General features: G+C 41.2%; 2 protein-coding genes across 3 annotated transcripts; one reads left to right on the top strand and one right to left on the bottom strand.

Annotated features, from left to right (window-relative positions):
• Positions 1-2,753: 2,753 nt before the first annotated feature.
• LOC137995366 (uncharacterized) lies at positions 2,754-7,220 on the bottom strand. 2 transcript variants are annotated; one of them, XR_011122268.1, is made up of 6 exons: positions 7,139-7,219; positions 6,862-6,937; positions 5,862-6,383; positions 3,819-4,064; positions 3,472-3,587; positions 2,754-3,054 (listed from the first exon to the last, which is right to left on the bottom strand). XR_011122268.1 is itself a non-coding variant. In XM_068840929.1 (3 exons), the coding sequence occupies exons 1-3, from the start codon at positions 7,178-7,180 to the stop codon at positions 5,971-5,973; spliced, it is 531 nt and encodes a 176-aa protein (XP_068697030.1). In that variant the 5' UTR covers positions 7,181-7,220; the 3' UTR covers positions 4,078-5,970. The 2 variants fall into 2 exon arrangements, 1 of the variants encoding a protein (XP_068697030.1); XM_068840929.1 differs by lacking the exons at positions 2,754-3,054; positions 3,472-3,587; positions 3,819-4,064 and having other exon boundaries at positions 4,078-6,383; positions 7,139-7,220.
• Positions 7,221-13,702: 6,482 nt separating this feature from the next.
• On the top strand, positions 13,703-17,276 carry LOC137976665 (uncharacterized). Its single transcript, XM_068824033.1, has 2 exons — positions 13,703-14,383; positions 15,042-17,276. Exons 1-2 carry the CDS (start codon positions 13,795-13,797, stop codon positions 16,268-16,270), a joined length of 1,818 nt encoding a protein of 605 aa, XP_068680134.1. The 5' UTR covers positions 13,703-13,794; the 3' UTR covers positions 16,271-17,276.
• Positions 17,277-17,988: the final 712 nt, after the last annotated feature.

The raw sequence follows: 17,988 nt of genomic DNA, 5'->3' as shown, positions 1-17,988 counted from the left end.
AACAAGCCTACATTGACATACACAACTCTACATAGCCATACACAACACTACATAACCATACACAACCCTACACAGGCCTTCACAAACCTACATACCCATACACAACACTCCTCAAGCCTACACAGGCCTACACAGCCATACAAATGCTTACTCAGCCCTACACAAGCCTACATAGCCATACGTTTATCTACACAACCATACACAACCCTACATGACCAAACACAAGCCTGCATAGCCATACATAACCCTACACAGGCCTACACACGACTACATAGCCATACACAACACTACTCAGGCCTACACCGGCCTAAATATACACACAACACTACTCAGGCCTACACCGGCCTAAATATACACACAACACTACTTACTAAGGCCTACACAGCCATGCAAAACTCTACACAATCATACACAGGCCTACATAAGGCATACACAGTCATACACAGGCATACACCACAGGATTGCCCCCTTCAAGTGTGGCTTCTTCACATTTTACGTTAAAGGTAGACATATTCTTTTTTTCGAGATCTATAAATAATGGTTACTGATAATCACCAGGCATGGGTGTGAATGAAAGACAAGAATAAAAATAACATCACAATTATTATAACAGTATTAAATACTAATAATATAACAATCAGACTAATGATAATGATAATATCAGTAATACTAAAAAAAAGTATAAATCACCTTCTAATTCAATACTTGCTGCTGCACATTTGAGCATTCAGGAATACTTCGATGCTCAATCTCAGAACCTATCCAGTGCAAATAAAACCCGTCATCAGCTCTTAATAACGATGTACACTAGCTCAAGCTTCTTGCTTGAAACATTCCAAAACAATGCCAGCTAGAATTTCAAGTTAGAGCTAATCAGTGTTCTACTTAGGCCTAAACGAAAAGGGCTTTCCACTCTGCCATTTTCTCATCCATCCTTTTGTTTTTCTGGGCACCCTATGGTTTTCTATCTTCATGCTCTTGTTTTTCTTGTCATTATGATATGATGACACACACAAACCGCAAAGCTTTGTAGAAAGTGAAAAAATGGAGTGAGATACACTCCAGACTGTTGACTTGATGAAACAACTGCTACGGTATGTACTTTAAAGACTTAAGAGAGATACTTTGTTCATATTGCACATTAGCTTAAAAGCAATTGTCTGGAATTGACAGATTATGCAAGCCATATTTATGAAATGCGAATTAAAAATTATATTATGTAAATTTCCATCATTTTATCTTTTAGCCCTAGCTAGGACATTATAGTAAAACCTTATGTTTTACACTCATATCACTAAAAATTACTTAAGATGAGAAATTTTTCCTTGATTTCAGAATTTCATGATAAACTGAGAGTCGAGAGAGCGGGAGACAACACATCAAATCGGGAGACTCCCGACCAAATCAGGAGGGTTGGAATGTCTGCCAATATCAATTTCTCACAACTATCACAAAAGTCAAGAAAAACGTGATTGGTGTAACTATTTGCGAGCCTGATTTGCTTGACTTATTCACTCAACTTTATTCACTTAGACCTTAGGAAAAAGTTGGGAGAAACCATTTAAGTGCAACTGGCGCACACTTGTTGATACTTGTGGATGCATCCTGTCCAGTAGCAGTAGCATGTATAACTGTCTAAGCAATGTTGACATCAAGGCTGCCGAGAAGCACCCAGATTTGAGAATTTTATTTTTATAGCCACTTTTTTTGCTGAAAGGTACACAATCATTACCTTCTACTTCAATAGTGTATGCTGTGTCCTTTGAGCATCCTAGAATAACAAGGCGATTGATCTCAATATCTGTCCAGTGAAACCAATCAAAAGGACCACCCATGGGGACCTGGTCCACAGACTACCAATGAGACCGCTTGGAAACAATTCCTTTTTGACATGGCAACCTGTGATTCATTTGGTTTTCCCACCAACCATAAAGTTTAAGTTGCGACCAGTGCAGCCCCTGTCTGACTCCCCCACCCACTTCCTTATTCTTGCCTGAGTGCCAGCGCCAGGTTTTCCTACATACTGGCATGCTTGAGGGACATTAAATGCAGGCCCCACAGTGGCAACCACACAGCACCATATCTGGCAAGAAGAATGAAGAAGCCTGAAAGGAACAAAACATGATAATAAACAAATAACTTGGAGAGCCATTTGCTATTTGCATGTGCACGTTGCAAGATAAATTTCACATTAGGTAATAATGTGCACTCAATATGTACTTCCTCATTACTTCTTCTGTGCACTTGTCGTTTCCTTGCTTGATTTATACACCAGATCACAGGTTAGTGTTTTTTACTCGTTTACATATTATTTTTTAATACCTCTTTTGGTTCTTTTGCAACTTTCTCCAATAGCTCCACTATTATGGTGTACTGTTCCTCCTTGGGTGTAGATGCGTCTGGAGTCACAATATTAGAGGAATTGTCGTCTTGAAAGAGATTTTTGTATACTGGCTAAACAACATCTTCGAGCCATGGCCCAAATTGAGGAAAGTAGGTATTCTTCAAATCAAGAACTTCCAAAAGCTGAAAATACAGTGCAGAAGCATTGTTTATCGTTAAAAAGAAGTATCTTCCCTTCCCTCACAGCAGTTTGCATACCATTCTGATATGAAAAACCAGCAGATCTATATTATATGTACATGAACAATTAATGTGCGTTTATTTCCAGATGCACCATGTTTTTTTTTCTTACTGCTGAAAATCGCTTAATTCCATTGCAGTTGTACAGCAATCATTTTCTTCTTTTAAAATAAGGTGACAGGAAATGGGTTAAAGACAAAATAACTGTACCTTAGAGACTGTATATAAAAGCATTAAATAATTCTCCTGAGATCGAAGATCCATGTCATGAGGTAATATACTCTGGATTTCTGTTGCAGATGGATCATCCAGCATCCCATTGAAATGTCTAAAAGACCAAAGATGACCCCACAACTCTTTATAGAGTTGGCCATCCTTTGGTCAAGTTTTTCTTTCAGTTTCAGTCTGTCAATCAATGAATCCTTGACTTCCACCTCCTTGAATGGAACGATTAAAGTTCTTGAAAATATTCTGTTAGAAACAGAGGAATGTTCAAGCTAAAGATGAGAAAGCGATTTTCATAGCATGCATGTACATTTAATGATAGCGTTCTTAATTCAAACCAATATTAACAAACAGGATTGTGTGGACTTTCTCTTTGCTTATTTTATTTTATTTTTTTTGCAATTTCTGATGGATTTACTGTCAATATGGGGATAGTAACAATATTATCCGCCTTCGATTCTCATCGTTTTCCTGCCAGTCTACGGGAAACAAAGTATTGTGTCATTTTGGACAACATGCAATACATTACACTTATCTTTATTTTACATCCATAATTGCAAATTGTACATATTGTGATAGCTCATATAGGCAGGAAAGAGTGAAGCCAGATAAAATAATACTTGTTGTGATAATATAAGAACAAGTAAAATAACTCAACGATACCTTGTTATAGCACATAAGGGCAATGGTGTCTAGTTGACTAAGATTAGAGACATCATCCCACATTAGTGGTAGAGAGTGACTCGAAAGCTCTTGAATAAGTCTTGCGTGGGTGGTATCTACGAAAAACAGAACTGGTTAAGAAGCACTACCATCACTAGGTAGAAATTTTTGCGTTAGAATTTACAATAGAGTCCATGTCTCAACCAATGGATTAATGCAGAAAGAACTGTCACTGTTGTTAAACCCCGCCCCCCCCCCCCTCCTGAGCTTGTAATAACTGTCTATCACCAGGCAACTAGTGGCTGAAATATGCTGAAAACACGTGCTAAAGTACAGATTTTTTTTACCTCCGAGTGGCATTTCCCCTCGGCACAACACTGACAAAGCACATTCCAGTGCCGTCGACTTTGCAGTGCTTGGGTGTCCAAAGGCCATTGCAATGGGGACTTTCTTTTTAACCCCAACTGCATGCTCGTAGTGCATTCCCAATATGACACATCCCAGCAGCATTAATGATGACATAAAATTGTCTTTGGAAGAGGTTTCTTGGGAAAGCAAGAGTTCCTTTAGAGTCTTGCCTCTCTCTATGTTACCTACAAAATAATTATTAAAAAAAAGCCTTTTTGTAAATTGAGTAAAAGTGAACTTTTATATGTCCCAGCTGGACCTGTAGGTGTCCTGTAGCAGAACAGATAAAGTACAATGTTTCTTTGATAGAGAATACATCTATCTTATTTTATAAGAAATTACTGTATTAGAATAATTATAATGAAAGTGCCCCTTCCTGCATTATTTGATACTGATTGCCAAGTTATACATAATTTTGAGGTTGCCGAAGTCTAAATCTTCCCAGTGTTACCGCCTTGCAGTCAACAGTTCCAATCTCAAAGAATGGTGAAATTTAATGACAAGTGGGCTCAGTCTTTGAGCTTTAATTTGCACCTTTGCAATTTGCTGTTTTATTTTTTCGCATAACGTTTTGTTCTTAATATATGTGAAATTAATGTTGACCAGTATATGTTGACCACAACAGTCATCGTGAATATTAATTTATTGCTTTGAAATACAGTGCATGTATGATACATTACCCTCAATGCTACCACTGTCAGCATTGAGGGTAATGTATCATACATACACTGTATTTCGAAGCAATAAACTTTCAGTCGCCCATCCAATATACAGCAGGGCGAATCAGCCTCTGACACCTGAATGGCCTCCCTTTCCGACCACTTTCACTTGCAAATTCCGCCCAAGTATCCAAAAGAGGGGGTCACATCCCTGTTGGTATCCAAGGCGCTACATCAGGTTTACAATGGCCTAAATTACAAGGCAGATATATTATATAGCTCACGCCTCTTTTTCAAGAAATTGAGAGGGCCTTATGAGAGGACACAGCATGCTAATGTGCCATTGGTTTCTGTGCATGCACCTTTGAAGACGTTTCAAATCTACCATTTTGAACTATTCAAAACAAAACAAAATTGATGGCAATAGCGCGGCAATGTCACAAATTTGGTGAGACGAGTACTACTGATATTAGTCCTGTTCGTTTTCATTCAACGACTTTCACCGTCTGAAAATATGCAGCTGAAGTTGCCTCTCCAAAATCAGAGAGCGATGCTTTACGCAAGACAATTGCGTATCTATACGAACACCATAAACAATGGAGTGAACGAAACAAAGGAATCGTACGTCTCATGAATCAATTACACAACACCATTCAAGAAGCCGCGTCTCTAGAGGCCCAAAACCAACAACTGGAAGACAGTCTTGCTAGAGCCGAAAATAGAATCACGCAATTGAGTTTGATGACAAATATGCACCACCACAACAATTAATATAAAGGGGCAGTGTCAACCTTTTTTGGTCAAACTTCAGAACACTAAAAGACGTCTTTGCTATTGGCGGCCAAGGATGGAACCGGATTGAAACTTGAAAAATTGGCCAGTTTTTTTTTAAGTTTGGAGACCATGTATTCAGAAAGTCACCAGAAGTTAAACAAGAATAACTGTTCGTGCCATAAATACATTTCATATCTGCTCATAGGGTTGTCACGAATGTTGTACATGTAAGCTAAAGTAGTAATCTAGATTTTTATCCAACTTTGACCAAAAAATAGCAAATTTAAAATGACAGTGCCCCCCTTTAAAGTAATATTTACGCATCATGTAACACTTATATAGAGTGTTTTTACTCAGGCGATCAGTAACCTCGGTTATTTTTTTTCGCTCGATTATGAAATGACAACAAAAAATGAGTAAGTTCTGGCTACGCCATATGAAAAAATGAAAGACCAATATGACTGTCGTGAAATCACATAAAAAAACACTCTACACAAGTGCCTTGTAAGTAACAAATGTAAACAAATTATCATCACACACTATTGTTACCTTGGCTGTTGCCCTAACCAGACTCAGTATCTTGTAAGGCATGTATCAAAGTCTGTTCCTTTATGATATGAATCTGAGTCTGTCCTTTTAATTAAAAACTATAACGTCACTAAACTAACAAGGGCAATTGCAATGACTCGACGAGTTGGTTTAAAAAACGTCCCATAAAATCTAGATCGATCCCAGTCTTCTTGTCTTGTAATTCCTGGGACATTTCCTTAACTTTCTTGTGGATGTCCATTCTAGATGCGGTGATTCTTTCCAACCACGACGCAACCGTCACTGAGGCCTTGCACGGATTTCCCTGTGGACGCATCGTACACTGCCAGTAAGTTGCGTAGGGACGCCTGGAGTGGACGTTGTAGGTGAAGCCATGGCAGTCGACGAGGCTGGTCTTTCCACGTTTCGTTCCTCGCTCGACCAACTGGAAAGTTACCGGCTCTGTAACCATTGGTGGTTCTCCGTCGGGAACTGGTTCTAGAATCGACGGTTCTTCGTTCGTTGAGTACGAAGATGTGTCATCTGTTTAAAGAGAGAAAATATGTAAGTGCTCAACAACAACAATGCTTTATTTACTCTAAACACTCCAGGACAAGAAAGTTAATAAGCGTTGTAAATTGGTCCACAACGACCAAGGAATTCGCTCTCACTCCTGATATTTTCGCTCTCGTTATCATGAAACTCTCGAGTTTTTTTCACCGCGTGAATTTCTCTCTAGATTTACTATCAGTTTAGTTTCAGTCCCTAGGAAACTTAACAGATAGAAAGTGTACCGTTAAATAAAAATATAGAAAAAGTAAATTAGTCTGGTACAATGTTTAAATAAGCGCCGCCCTCGAATAAGCACCGCACTTGTGGCGTGAAAAATGAATGGCGCTTATTCGAGTAAATACGGTACATAGATTTCGGCAAATGAAACCCGCGTAAAAGAACTAAGCTAGGCAATGTCTCTTAAAACTATTAGGTTGATTGTTAACACATTTCACATAACCGAACTCACCAAAATTGTTTTCATCTGAGAATAGTGGCGTCCCGCTCTCTTCTAAACTCTCAGGTTCAGGAAGGCTTGCAGACGGCTAAAAGATAAAACAAGACAAATCTGTCAATGTTCATGTGATAGAAGTCTTTTAAGACCTAAGACCGAAAACCTAAGCTTCAGTAAGCTGGAGAGACGGTATTTCTATAACGGCATAAATAAATGGTATATTTCTAAGGAGAGATTTTTCTCTCTTAAAGCATCCCACCAAAGTTACATAAACATAAGTGCATGTACTTACCATTGAGGGGTCATTCATCAACGAGTCCATATCTTCCTCCATTCCGCTACTCTAGAAGTATGGTGTCTCCATGCACACCTGGCAACTCCAGTCGATTCCCTCTCCAGACCGTACAGCGGCGCGGTACTGGGCTCGGGATATTCCAGTATCGCAGGGATCTATCGCAGGTACGATGTTGCCAACGGTAGCAGCCGTCACATTGAAGGCCTTCCTGGCGCGGGCGAACGGCGAAGTTACACACGTTGCAGATGTTCATGATGTAAAGCTGGAATTGTATTCAGTTGCTCTAAAGCTCGAATGAAGATCCTGTATCTTTTTGGGCCTTTTATACTTATGCATCGGATCAGAAAGGTAAGTGCGATAAAATTCACAGATCTGATTGGTTAACCGGAAACATCCATATTCGAATAAGCTCACATAGGCGACGCTAATTAAGATGCGACGCTAATCAGTGTCAATTGTTTGACTTGTGACTGGGAAAGACTGGTTAATATTGCACACACGCGCTAAAGAAATTGTTTACACGTAGAGAACTGCCGTCGCACGCGCAGGGAAAATAATTCCAGGCGAGGGAATGAAATAAATGACAACACAGGAAAAGACTGGTTAACATTGCACACACGCGCTAAAGAAATTTTTTACACGTAGAGAACTGCCGTCGCACGCGCAGGGAAAATAATTCCAGGCGAGGGAATGAAATAAATGACAACACAGGAAAAGACTGGTTAACATTGCACACACGCGCTGAAGACTTTTTTTTACTCGTAGAGAACTGCCGTCGGAATGGAATAAATGACAACACACACAAGTGTAAACTTTTATTTAGACGTTGGCGAATTGACTAGTAGGACGTTGGCCAAGCGACTTAGGACGTTGGCTAAACGACCTTAGACGTTGGCGAACGGGTCGTTGGCGAAACAACTCGTTGGCGAAACGACCGGATACCGTTCGTCGTCTACTTGAACTGACTCTAATCAGTATCATCTAGTGCTTGTAACGCCCCACACATGAAAATCAAACGGGCCACTTTGTTTGAATGCTTTAAGGCTGTCCATTTCTGGGGAAAGGTGTCCAGGCAATATAAAAATCTCTCAAAATCTTCACCATACAAACCCCTCGTATCGCGCTGTCGAAAGAGGCAACACCAATCGTTGTCTTTCCTTCCTCGGTAACTTTTGTACCGTTCGAAATTTTTCTGACTGCATTATACCGAGAGGTCCCTCGGCGCTGTCGAAAGAGGCAACACCAAACTCTGGTTTTTCTTCGTTGGTAACTTTTGTATCGTCTGAAATTTTTTCTGGTACGTTCTATCATGTCGAGAGGTCCTTCAAGATTCCCTGTCGAAGTTTCGCCTATCGCTAGAGTTAGACCTTCCTCTTTTTCTGGGAGATACAGATAATCATCTTTTTGTGGGCAATACGGGCTTCCGTTGATTAAGTTCGACATCATCCGAAACAAAGTTTTGTTCTGGTAGTTCAATGTCTTCAATAGATGAAATCGCGACACGCTGCTACCCTACACGCATCGGGTATGACTCGGCCTCAGTCTCCACCTCCGACATTTCTTCATCTCGATCACAATCGAATCACTCACTGTGTTTTGTACTGTGTCATCATGAACGCAACTGCTTGTTAATGGCGAATGCCGTTCATTCGAGTCAGCCGCCGTGCTTACGATTGTTAGCTAGGACCTAACTATGCCAATCTTTTTGTAGGATATGTTGAACACCAATTTTTTAATCGGTACAGCGGCCAGGTGTAATGCACTAGTCATTTGTTTCCTCCACCCCCCGACCCCCGGGGATAGTGGGGACATATGGGGAAATTACTAGGGCAATTACGCGAGATTACGCCATAATTACGCCTCCAGGGGGTAGGGAAATTACAAGATTTTCGTTCCTCAGCCCTACCCCTCTGGGGACATACAGAGGGAAATATCGGGGAATTCTTACCTAGGAGGACTGGGACTGAAAAGAAACGAGGAGCAATGGTGATGAGTATTTTCACATGTGCAAAAATTTTTTTTTTGGTCGCTTATTCCTGTCTTGTTTCTATCCAGTTCTTTTTTTTTTGTTTCGTTCCTTATATAGTTCATGGGGCACACACAAATGGCAAGTACTGTATATTGTGGTAATCTCCCTAACATTTCCTTGATGACTCAGAATCTTTTAGGAACAGAGGGGTGGGGGAATTACGTGTGTTTGTCTGCTCTAGTCCCCAGTGGAAATACACCTACTTTACAACCATTCAAATGTAATTTCCCTACCCATCCCCGGGGGTCAAGGGGTGGGGGAAACAAATGACTAGTGCATAACGGCCCCAAACCTGAACTTGCATCGGCGCTATTTCATCCACAGGCAGCCCAAGCTCGCTATACGATTTGTAGACTTTGTATGGGAAAACATACTTTGAGCTTATAAATGACAAAATAACCTGTAAATGTAGAATTAAAGTTCGCTTACCTCTACATACGGTTGTCCTCGTCTTTTCTGTGCAATCGGAGGGCAAATTTGTGTCCGTTTTAGACGGGTTTGTAGCTTTCGGATTTTTGCGATGTCGTTAGTTGTCATTTCCGGCTGTGACTAAAAGTAGGACGGGGAGGTGGGACTCGGGACGTGGGGACGCGGGGACGTGGGGAATCGAGGAGGTGGGGCGCGAGGACGTCGGAACTCGGAGACGCGCGGGGATTCGAGGAGGTGATAAACAAATCACACCTGACTTTTGCGCTGAATTGGTAAAATACACTTTTTGACGGTCAAGTATAAAATAATCTAATATGCTGGAGAGTTTGTCAGACCAGTAGCTGATTATTGCCAGCGTCCATGGTTCCTCCTTGCCTATTTTACCGTGAGAGCTCTGGGTACAGAATAGTTTTAACGCAGGGGGTCTTAAACGTCGTGGGCAGCAATGGAGTACTTTCCTGAAGTAAACATAACCATCTAAATTAGCGAGGAAACGGCACGGATGTTCAAGGATTGACAAGAAAACTCAATTACTTACCAGGAAAGTCCTCCATGGCTGCCCAAGACGTTTAAGACCCCCTGCGTTGAAACTATTCTGTATCCAGAGCTCTCACGGTAAAATAGGCAAGGAGGAACCATGGACGCTGGAAATCATCAGTTACTGGTCTGATAAACTCTCCATGTTATTAGATTATACCATAATTTTACACTTGACCGTCAAAAATTGTATTTTACGAATTCAGCGCAGAAGTCAGCTGTTATTTGTCTATCACGTCCTCGAATCCCTGCGCGTCTCCGAGTTCCGACGTCCTCGCGTCCCCACTTCCCCGTGTCCCCGCGTCCCCACGTCCCCATGTCTCCACGTCCCCGCGTCCCCGCGTCCCCAAGTCCCCACGTCCCAAGTCTCACTTTCCCGTCCCACTTTTAGTCACAGCCGTCATTTCCCCTCATAAAGAGAAGAAAGACTGGTGACTCGCGGCGATCTTGTCCCACAAATTGCTCTCGCATCACGAACCAACGGTCCGAATCGCCATAAAAAAAAACCACAGCCTTAAGCCCAGATAAATTTCCTATCACATCAACTCCACTCCGGGACCACACAACGATTTTGGGCGGATAAATTCCAAATAATGTTCGACTTTCTATAATCTTCCCATCCGTTCAGCTAGATGTGTGGCTACACAGGCAGCCCAAGCTCGGGAAAAAGGGGAAACGACAACTAACGACATCGCAAAAAATTCGAAAGCCACAAACCCTTCTAAAACGGACACAAGTTTGCCCTCCGATTGCACAGAAAAGACGAGGACAACCGTATGTAGAGGTAAGCGAACTTTATTTCTACATTTACAGCTTATTTTAGCATTTATAAGCTCAAAGTATGTTTTCCCATACAAAGTCTATAAATCGTATACCGAGCTTGGGCTGCCTGTGTTTCATCCAGCAGAGAAGAACTCGATCAATTTATAACCTCCGTCAATTCTTTTCATCCGGCTCTTAAATATACCTGGGAAATTTCGGAAACTTCATTGGCTTTCCTAGATCTCAAAGTTTCTATTAGTGGCAACGTGCTATGTACCAGTGTGCACTACAAACCTACAGATTATCACAGTTATTTGTTGTATTCATCGTCACATCCATCACATGTCAAGAACTGCATTCCTTATTCTCAATTTCTTAGACTTCGACGTCTATGTAGTGATGACTCCGATTTTTCCAGCAAACCAGAGGAGATGTGTCAGTTCTTCGAAAAACGTGGCTATCCTGTCTCTGTGGTCAAAGCGGGCCATCATCGCGCCCAACAATTTGATCGACAGTCATCACTACAAACGTCACAAAAAGATAAGAATGACAGAATTCCATTCATCCTCACTTTCCATCCTCATAATCAAGCAGTCAAAAGTAACATTCTTAATAATTTTAAATTACTCTCGTTTATTTCATTCAAACGCGACAAATACGTAGGCAACTTTTTAGTTAGAAGCGCGCTCAAAACTAACGAGCAACCCGGCACTTTCAAATGCGCGCGCTCACGATGCAAAACTTGTCTTTTCATTGTTAACACTAGCAAGATATTGGGACCTAAGCGATCTGTTAAGATCACCGATCGTTTCACATGTACCTATGCAAATGTCATTTCTTGCATACCTTGTACGTTATGCAATAAATTATACATTGGCGAAACAGGTAGACGACTAGGTGACCCGATTCCGCGAACACCGCGATGTTGAGAAGAATGACAAGAATGCATCTTAGCCAGTCGCTCGTCATTTTAATCTCCCCAACCACTCCAAAAAACACATGGCTATCTGCAGCCTTTCCCTACATCTAGGTACGACGGAAAGCCGCAAGAATCTGGAGCAAAAATTCATCTTCCAAATCGGCACCCTTAATCCTCACGGTATTAACGAACGCTTTTCATTCAACTGATGTATTCCTATTTTTCACGTTGCCATGTTATCACCATTAGCGTAGCTCCTACTCCTACTCTACTATAAAACTGCACATAACCCACGATTCCTCGATTCCAGGGGCACCCAACGACCAATTTGTTGTAAAATGTCTTATACCCCAGTTAATGAAAATAAATGTTATTAAGGCATTTTCAGGTGTTTTTCAGTGTTGCTGGGAAAATATTATCTGTTCCTTTTTCCCAGAAAGACACACAAGAAATTTCCCAGCCAGCTAGATAAAATTGGTTGGTTTCCCAGCCAGCTGATCAAATTTATTTCCCAGCCAGGATTTCCGCGCGCTGTCAAATCCCTCGATCCAAAATGACCGAACAAAAGCGACAAAACCGGGACAAAACAGGTTTTTTCCGCAAGCGCAATCACTCTGACCAGCCGTCGTACGTTTGTGACTACTCTCTGGGACTCTGGGAGAGGGAAGGGGTCCTTTTTTTTTTTTTTTTAGTCGACCTCAGTCTTCAGAGTTTCTACAGCCAGCTCGGTTTCAAATGCTAGAAAAAGTTAGTAATTCCCAGGCAAAACCTCTATCAAAAATAAATTTCCCAGCCAGCCCATCGAAACACCTGTATTTTTGCCAGCCAGCAAGAATTCTCAGGGGAACAGATTCGTTGGGTGCCCCTGCGATTCTTTCTCACGAAGGGCTAACGCTCGAAACGTCAGCTTTTAGAATCTCTGTACGGTGGTCAATTTACATTATCAACTCCCACAACGTGAAAGATCGAGTTTTGCCGGCCAGTGGTTAACGTGAGTTGTTTTTCTTTTTTTTTTGGCCTTTATTTTGCGCTCTAATCCTAATCGAAATTGTGCAGTTTTCATCTTTGTGTTTTGTACTTGCTGCCCAGAACTTTCTCGTTTTAGAACACTTTTGTCTTGAGGGAAAATAACTATACTGAAAGAGGTTTTTCTTGGTTGTTTTTGTCAAATAGCATTCTCAGAAATAAGTCAAATCTCTTTTATTCAACTGTGAACTATAAGTAGTTGGTCTCCGTGATATTTTTAGCATTAACCGTTTTTTCATGATTTCCTTCGAAAAGTTGGGGGTGCGGCTTTTACACGAGTCTTTACGGTAATTTAGTTTGAATGAATGAAAAAATATGATAAATGAAGTTCAACTGATAAAACCCAAATTTTATAAGTAACCAGTGGCAAAATTCTGTTTGATGACGTCCTGCTTTTGGTTTGTAGAGCTTCTTTCCTTGCTGAGAAATTGATTTCAGGCATTATGGTTGTGATGAGTTCACGTGGATAACCTCGGTCGAGTTAACACGGGATTGAAAATTTCGTTTAAGTGACGCGAAGGTTTCTTTGACTGAGTTGTAGTTTGCTCTCAAAAGGCGCGATGTCTCTCCTTTAATAAACCCTTTTAGGTACGCCATGGGGCACTCTCTGCGTTTTGTCCTCTCCCCTCCAGGAGACTCCTCGGTGACCAATAACCACCTCTTGTACTATATTAAGCATAATTAAAAGATAGGTTCAGTAAAGTCCATATCATAATTATGCAATTGAAATAAATTACTCCGAGTTCCGAGAAATTGAAGAGGTATGATGTTACAGTGGCAATCACACCTGAGGGGTACCTCCTTTGTAAGTACTTACGAAATTCTGGGAAATGAGAATACATTATTTTTGCTTGTCGGAATAAGCTACTTCAGTGATGCTGGTGACTAATGTTGAGAGTTTTTCGTGAGTATTGCACGTAACTCCGATTTATCAAATAATATATAGAGATCATGAACACAGCTAAGCATTGTTGGCGTTGTGGAGAAGCCTGCACTCACCAATGTTCACGATGCAGAGTGGCTTTTTATTGCACAAAGGAATGTCAGAAACAAGACATATGGCGACACAAGCCAGATTGCGATTCGGCTAACCTAAAGAGAACGTGTTTGAGCTGCGGTATTGAACGATCGAGAACAATGCAGTGCACAAACTGTTTGGATGCCGCCTATTGTAGCGAAGAATGCCAAAGAAACCACTGGGCAGACCACAAACTTAACTGCCAAGGCATTGTTGATAGAACTCTTGAATTGGCCGAAGACATTAAAGAGGTTTATAAGAAGATTAGCGTTGGTCTCATTGCTACCTATTACTGGGGTAATGTTCCAGCCGTGGATCTGCTCAACTTGCCCATGAATGAGGGAGAAAACTGTCCTGATCCATTATCTCTGTTATTATGTGGAGTTGGTGATCCTAGGAATGTGTTACTCACCGTTGCTTCCCTGCCTGAGACTTACAAGCAGCCAGTGACATTCGTATTAAACGACATTTGTCCATGTACTCTCGCTCGAACAGTTTTGCTTCTCTACATGCTATATAAAGGTATAGTAAATTTATCAATTTATTTGTTTGTCTATACCATTTATCAAGGCTAGTGTATGAAAGGCCTCATTAGTATATTGGGAGTTTCTATCTCAATGAAACTGACCCAGATAATGACAATACTAACGAGACTTGACCTTTTCAAAGTTTGGTTTCTTCTTCACGTTTCACAAACTCCCCCAAATGTCTCCTACGGCACAATCATATTACTCGATCAACTAAATATTATTTCCTATTAAGCCTAATTAATCATCATCATCATCGCTTGAAACAAACAAGTCATCAACAGTTCTTCGTATTTAATTTCAGATTTCAAGCTATGCGTTATGTTCATTTGTACGATTTGGCCTGAGGCAGGAACTACTGTCAAATAAACGAATAATGTTTTATGAGTAAAGATCGCCTTCCATCGACGCCGGAAATGAAATTTTTTTCGCTATCATCATTAGCCTCTTTTTCTTGATCCTTCTGGGATAAAAAGGGGAGTTTCTACTCACTGATTGAAGTCACTATATCTTAAATTGTCTCATAAATGGTTGTATTTGATTTTCTCGAAGCTAACACTGCTGAGGTCAGATTGTCTAAGAATGTGAGGACGGTTCTATGGTTAATCTACCATAAATCAGTTTCACTCAGACGACTGTTGTACTGTTTGCAGGAGGAAATGCTATATGCGAAAGAGTGGTCCGAATTTGGTACTCGGTTCGCATTTCTGCACAAGATTCTGATGACCTGACGTGTGCTCTTCAAGACCTCGTCACTACAAATGAACCATTCAAGCTTACTGGAGGTCTCATGATGGTTCCTACAGAACACCTCAGTCAGCTACAGATTGTTTGGACCGAATGGCTTCGCTTGTCAAAACGCAAAGGGTCGTGGGTGGAAGATTCGAGACAAGAGGCCAATTCCTCCGATCCAAAACGAAACGAGGGCATTAGCGTATACATGCATGCAATCCCAATAGAGCATAGAAAGTCCGCTCAACATTTTCTTGACACAGGTATATTTCATTCATCAAGAAACACCCCAGAGTTGACCCGACAAAACGTTACTTTAACGGGTAGAGGAGCTATTCACTTTACCGCCGACCGCAATTTTCATTACAGCATACCGACGGATGTGCTTCCATTCACAGGATGGGATTACCGAGAAATAAAGAAATCCTGCTACTCAACCTCTCTGACAAAGATGTACACCATCTACTTGTCCGGTATTCTGCAAAAGTTCTCTCAAAAACTGAAAACAGACCAGGTGAGGTTCCGTTTACTTCTATGCGACGTTGCAAATATCGAGGCCTGGCTGCCTTCCGATCTCACATATGACCGCATTACAACATCCAACTTATGGGACTATTGTCCCCTTGCCGTTTTGCTGAGAAAGTTGAAAGACTTTTTAAACACGTCGAATTCTCATGCCGTCATATTAAGTGAAACTGAAAACTGGATTCGAAATTTTATGCCGGAACTCATTCATGTGTTGCCGTATAGACTCGGTGTAGATGACCTCTGCAAAAGAGCTCTGCGGGACACTGGAAATCCTGAACTTGCGCATTCAACCGGCGTGTCCGCAGTTGTGGAATACCTTAATTTGACCAGCGAATTCCTGATGTTTCTGAGAGCGTCCCTTCTTGCGTCATGCCCTGACAAAGAACTCGCTTCATTTAAAAGGAAGAAGAAAATTCCTACTGTGAAATCTCTCGCTTCTTCGATGGGGCTTCAAATTCGAGACTTCATCAAAAACGAGAACACGGTATTTCCGTTCAGGTGGGCACTTAATTGTCGCCGAGTTAGTATGTTGAGAGGATACGAAAGAACGCTTGAATGGAAACTTGTGCCAACAGATGAGGCCTCACCTATCATCTCACCGGAGCGGTTCGATCTTGACTAGACTGATTACTGGTCGAAATTAAAAACAATCCACAAAGATTGCCTCAGAGAGCCGAGGGAGCGATAAAACAACAGGAAGTGATGGTAACTTACAACACTTTCCAGTGAGTCATCACACTCTTTAAAGGCAAATGCTACTGTGCACATTGCAGTTGTTTTACATCTAGATAGAATATAAAGCTAGTACTTCACTACTGAAGCTAAACAACGCAACATGCATTTTTTCGCTCATCATAGGTATAGAGATATTTCCTGGTATCCAAGACTTCTCTTTGACCACATACGTGCTTTGCGTATAAAATAGTGATAACGAATTAACCCTTTCACCCCCGTGGGGTTCCCCATTGACGAGTAAAATCGTCTGGCGTTAGACAGAGTAAAATCTTTAAGTGACACTCTTGGGAGTGAAAGGGTTAAGCAATAGAGGACGTTTTCCGTGTTTCCATAGCCTCATCTAAAGACAAGGCAGTGTTGGGAGAATTCGGGACAGTCATGCGAACCTGAGAAGCACTCGGGGGTTTGCATAACTGTCAAGAATTCTCCCAACTCCCCCGGGTATTTAGATGAGGCTATAGAAACACGGACAAAAGTCCTCTATTGCATTTATAAATTTTTCTCAAAGACAATTCGACAAATGAAGGAAAGAAATGAAGCAAAATTCTTGATTGAAACAGATTTTTTTGATACACGCTCATATTTCCTACCAGCCAATCAAAACGTGCGTCTGACAACATATAACCAATCAAAATTCGTGTGATGTCAAAGCCGCGTTTCCATGCTCTCATCCATAGTTAGTAGACTATGTCTCATCTGAACACAGCTATTGACCAATGAGAGTGCACGTACTATCCTAATTATTTTATAATCATAAATAGCTGGTAATTCAGAATCTATCTGTTCGAGCACTATCACTGAATCTCGACCAGAGACAGTTTAGGAAGTATCGTCGGCCAATGATATTACAGAAAATGTCTTGGTTGCTGACAAGTTGTCTTCAATATTCTTGCGTTCCCGCATCTCCTGTGAGAAATATTTTGTCCTTAGCGGTATTTCTAGTTAATGTATCAATCGCTTATGCCGTCCCTACCCCAACCCCCCCCCCCCCCCCCCACCATCCCCTACAACTGGAAGGTAAATGTAAGGCCTGTTGCTACGGCCTTTTGGCGTACGAAGCATTGAAATATTGTTATTATGCTTGCTGGCTGGGAAACGTCCGCCCGGCCCTGCTGGCAAACGCAATTTCTGGTCTGTTTCTACTGGGAGTGCGGAACAGATAAAAATTTCCCAGCAGGTAGAGAAATTGTTCCAAAATGGCTAATTTTTGGTTTATTTTATGTCCATTGTATATTTTGATTAATTTTGAAAAAATGGCTCGTTTGGTGCCCCTGCAAATTGTTTATGTAAATCAGATAAAAAAATGGACCCAGGATCGACCCTCGTGACAATAATTTATCTACACCGTCTGCTTCCTGTCCTAATCACGCACACACAAGGGCATCATCTTAGGGGGGAATTTACATGAGACCGGGACGAACTCAGACCGCTATGAACTTTTGTTGAAGGAAATCTTTTGAGGGAAGAAAGACTCCTCAACACTCCCGCTGTTTCACATCTTTATTTGGTGTCTCGGGTCGATCTTACAGTTCTCGCTCAACTAGTCTTGCTAAACTCCTCTATTTGTTAGGTATACAGCTCTTTTTATATGTTCCCAGTCTGACT

The sequence above is a fragment of the Montipora foliosa genome, chromosome 1 (assembly GCF_036669935.1).
Source record: "Montipora foliosa isolate CH-2021 chromosome 1, ASM3666993v2, whole genome shotgun sequence".
Classification (NCBI taxonomy): domain Eukaryota; kingdom Metazoa; phylum Cnidaria; class Anthozoa; order Scleractinia; family Acroporidae; genus Montipora; species Montipora foliosa.
Note: the sequence above shows the minus strand (reverse complement) of the source record. Positions and strands in the feature narration are given on the sequence as shown.

What these genes read in the sequence shown, in the direction of transcription:
- LOC137976665 (XM_068824033.1), top strand. Translation starts at nt 13,795, where the DNA reads ATGAACACAGCTAAGCATTGTTGGCGTTGTGGAGAAGCCTGCACTCAC. An exon ending in TCTCTACATGCTATATAAAG is followed by an intron (nt 14,384 to 15,041) that starts GTATAGTAAATT and finishes TACTGTTTGCAG; the next exon opens with GAGGAAATGCTATATGCGAA.
- LOC137995366 (XM_068840929.1), bottom strand. Translation starts at nt 7,180, where the DNA reads ATGGAGGAAGATATGGACTCGTTGATGAATGACCCCTCAATG. An exon ending in TGATGAATGACCCCTCAATG is followed by an intron (nt 6,938 to 7,138) that starts GTAAGTACATGC and finishes TTTATCTTTTAG; the next exon opens with CCGTCTGCAAGCCTTCCTGA. An exon ending in CTCAGATGAAAACAATTTTG is followed by an intron (nt 6,384 to 6,861) that starts GTGAGTTCGGTT and finishes CTCTTTAAACAG; the next exon opens with ATGACACATCTTCGTACTCA.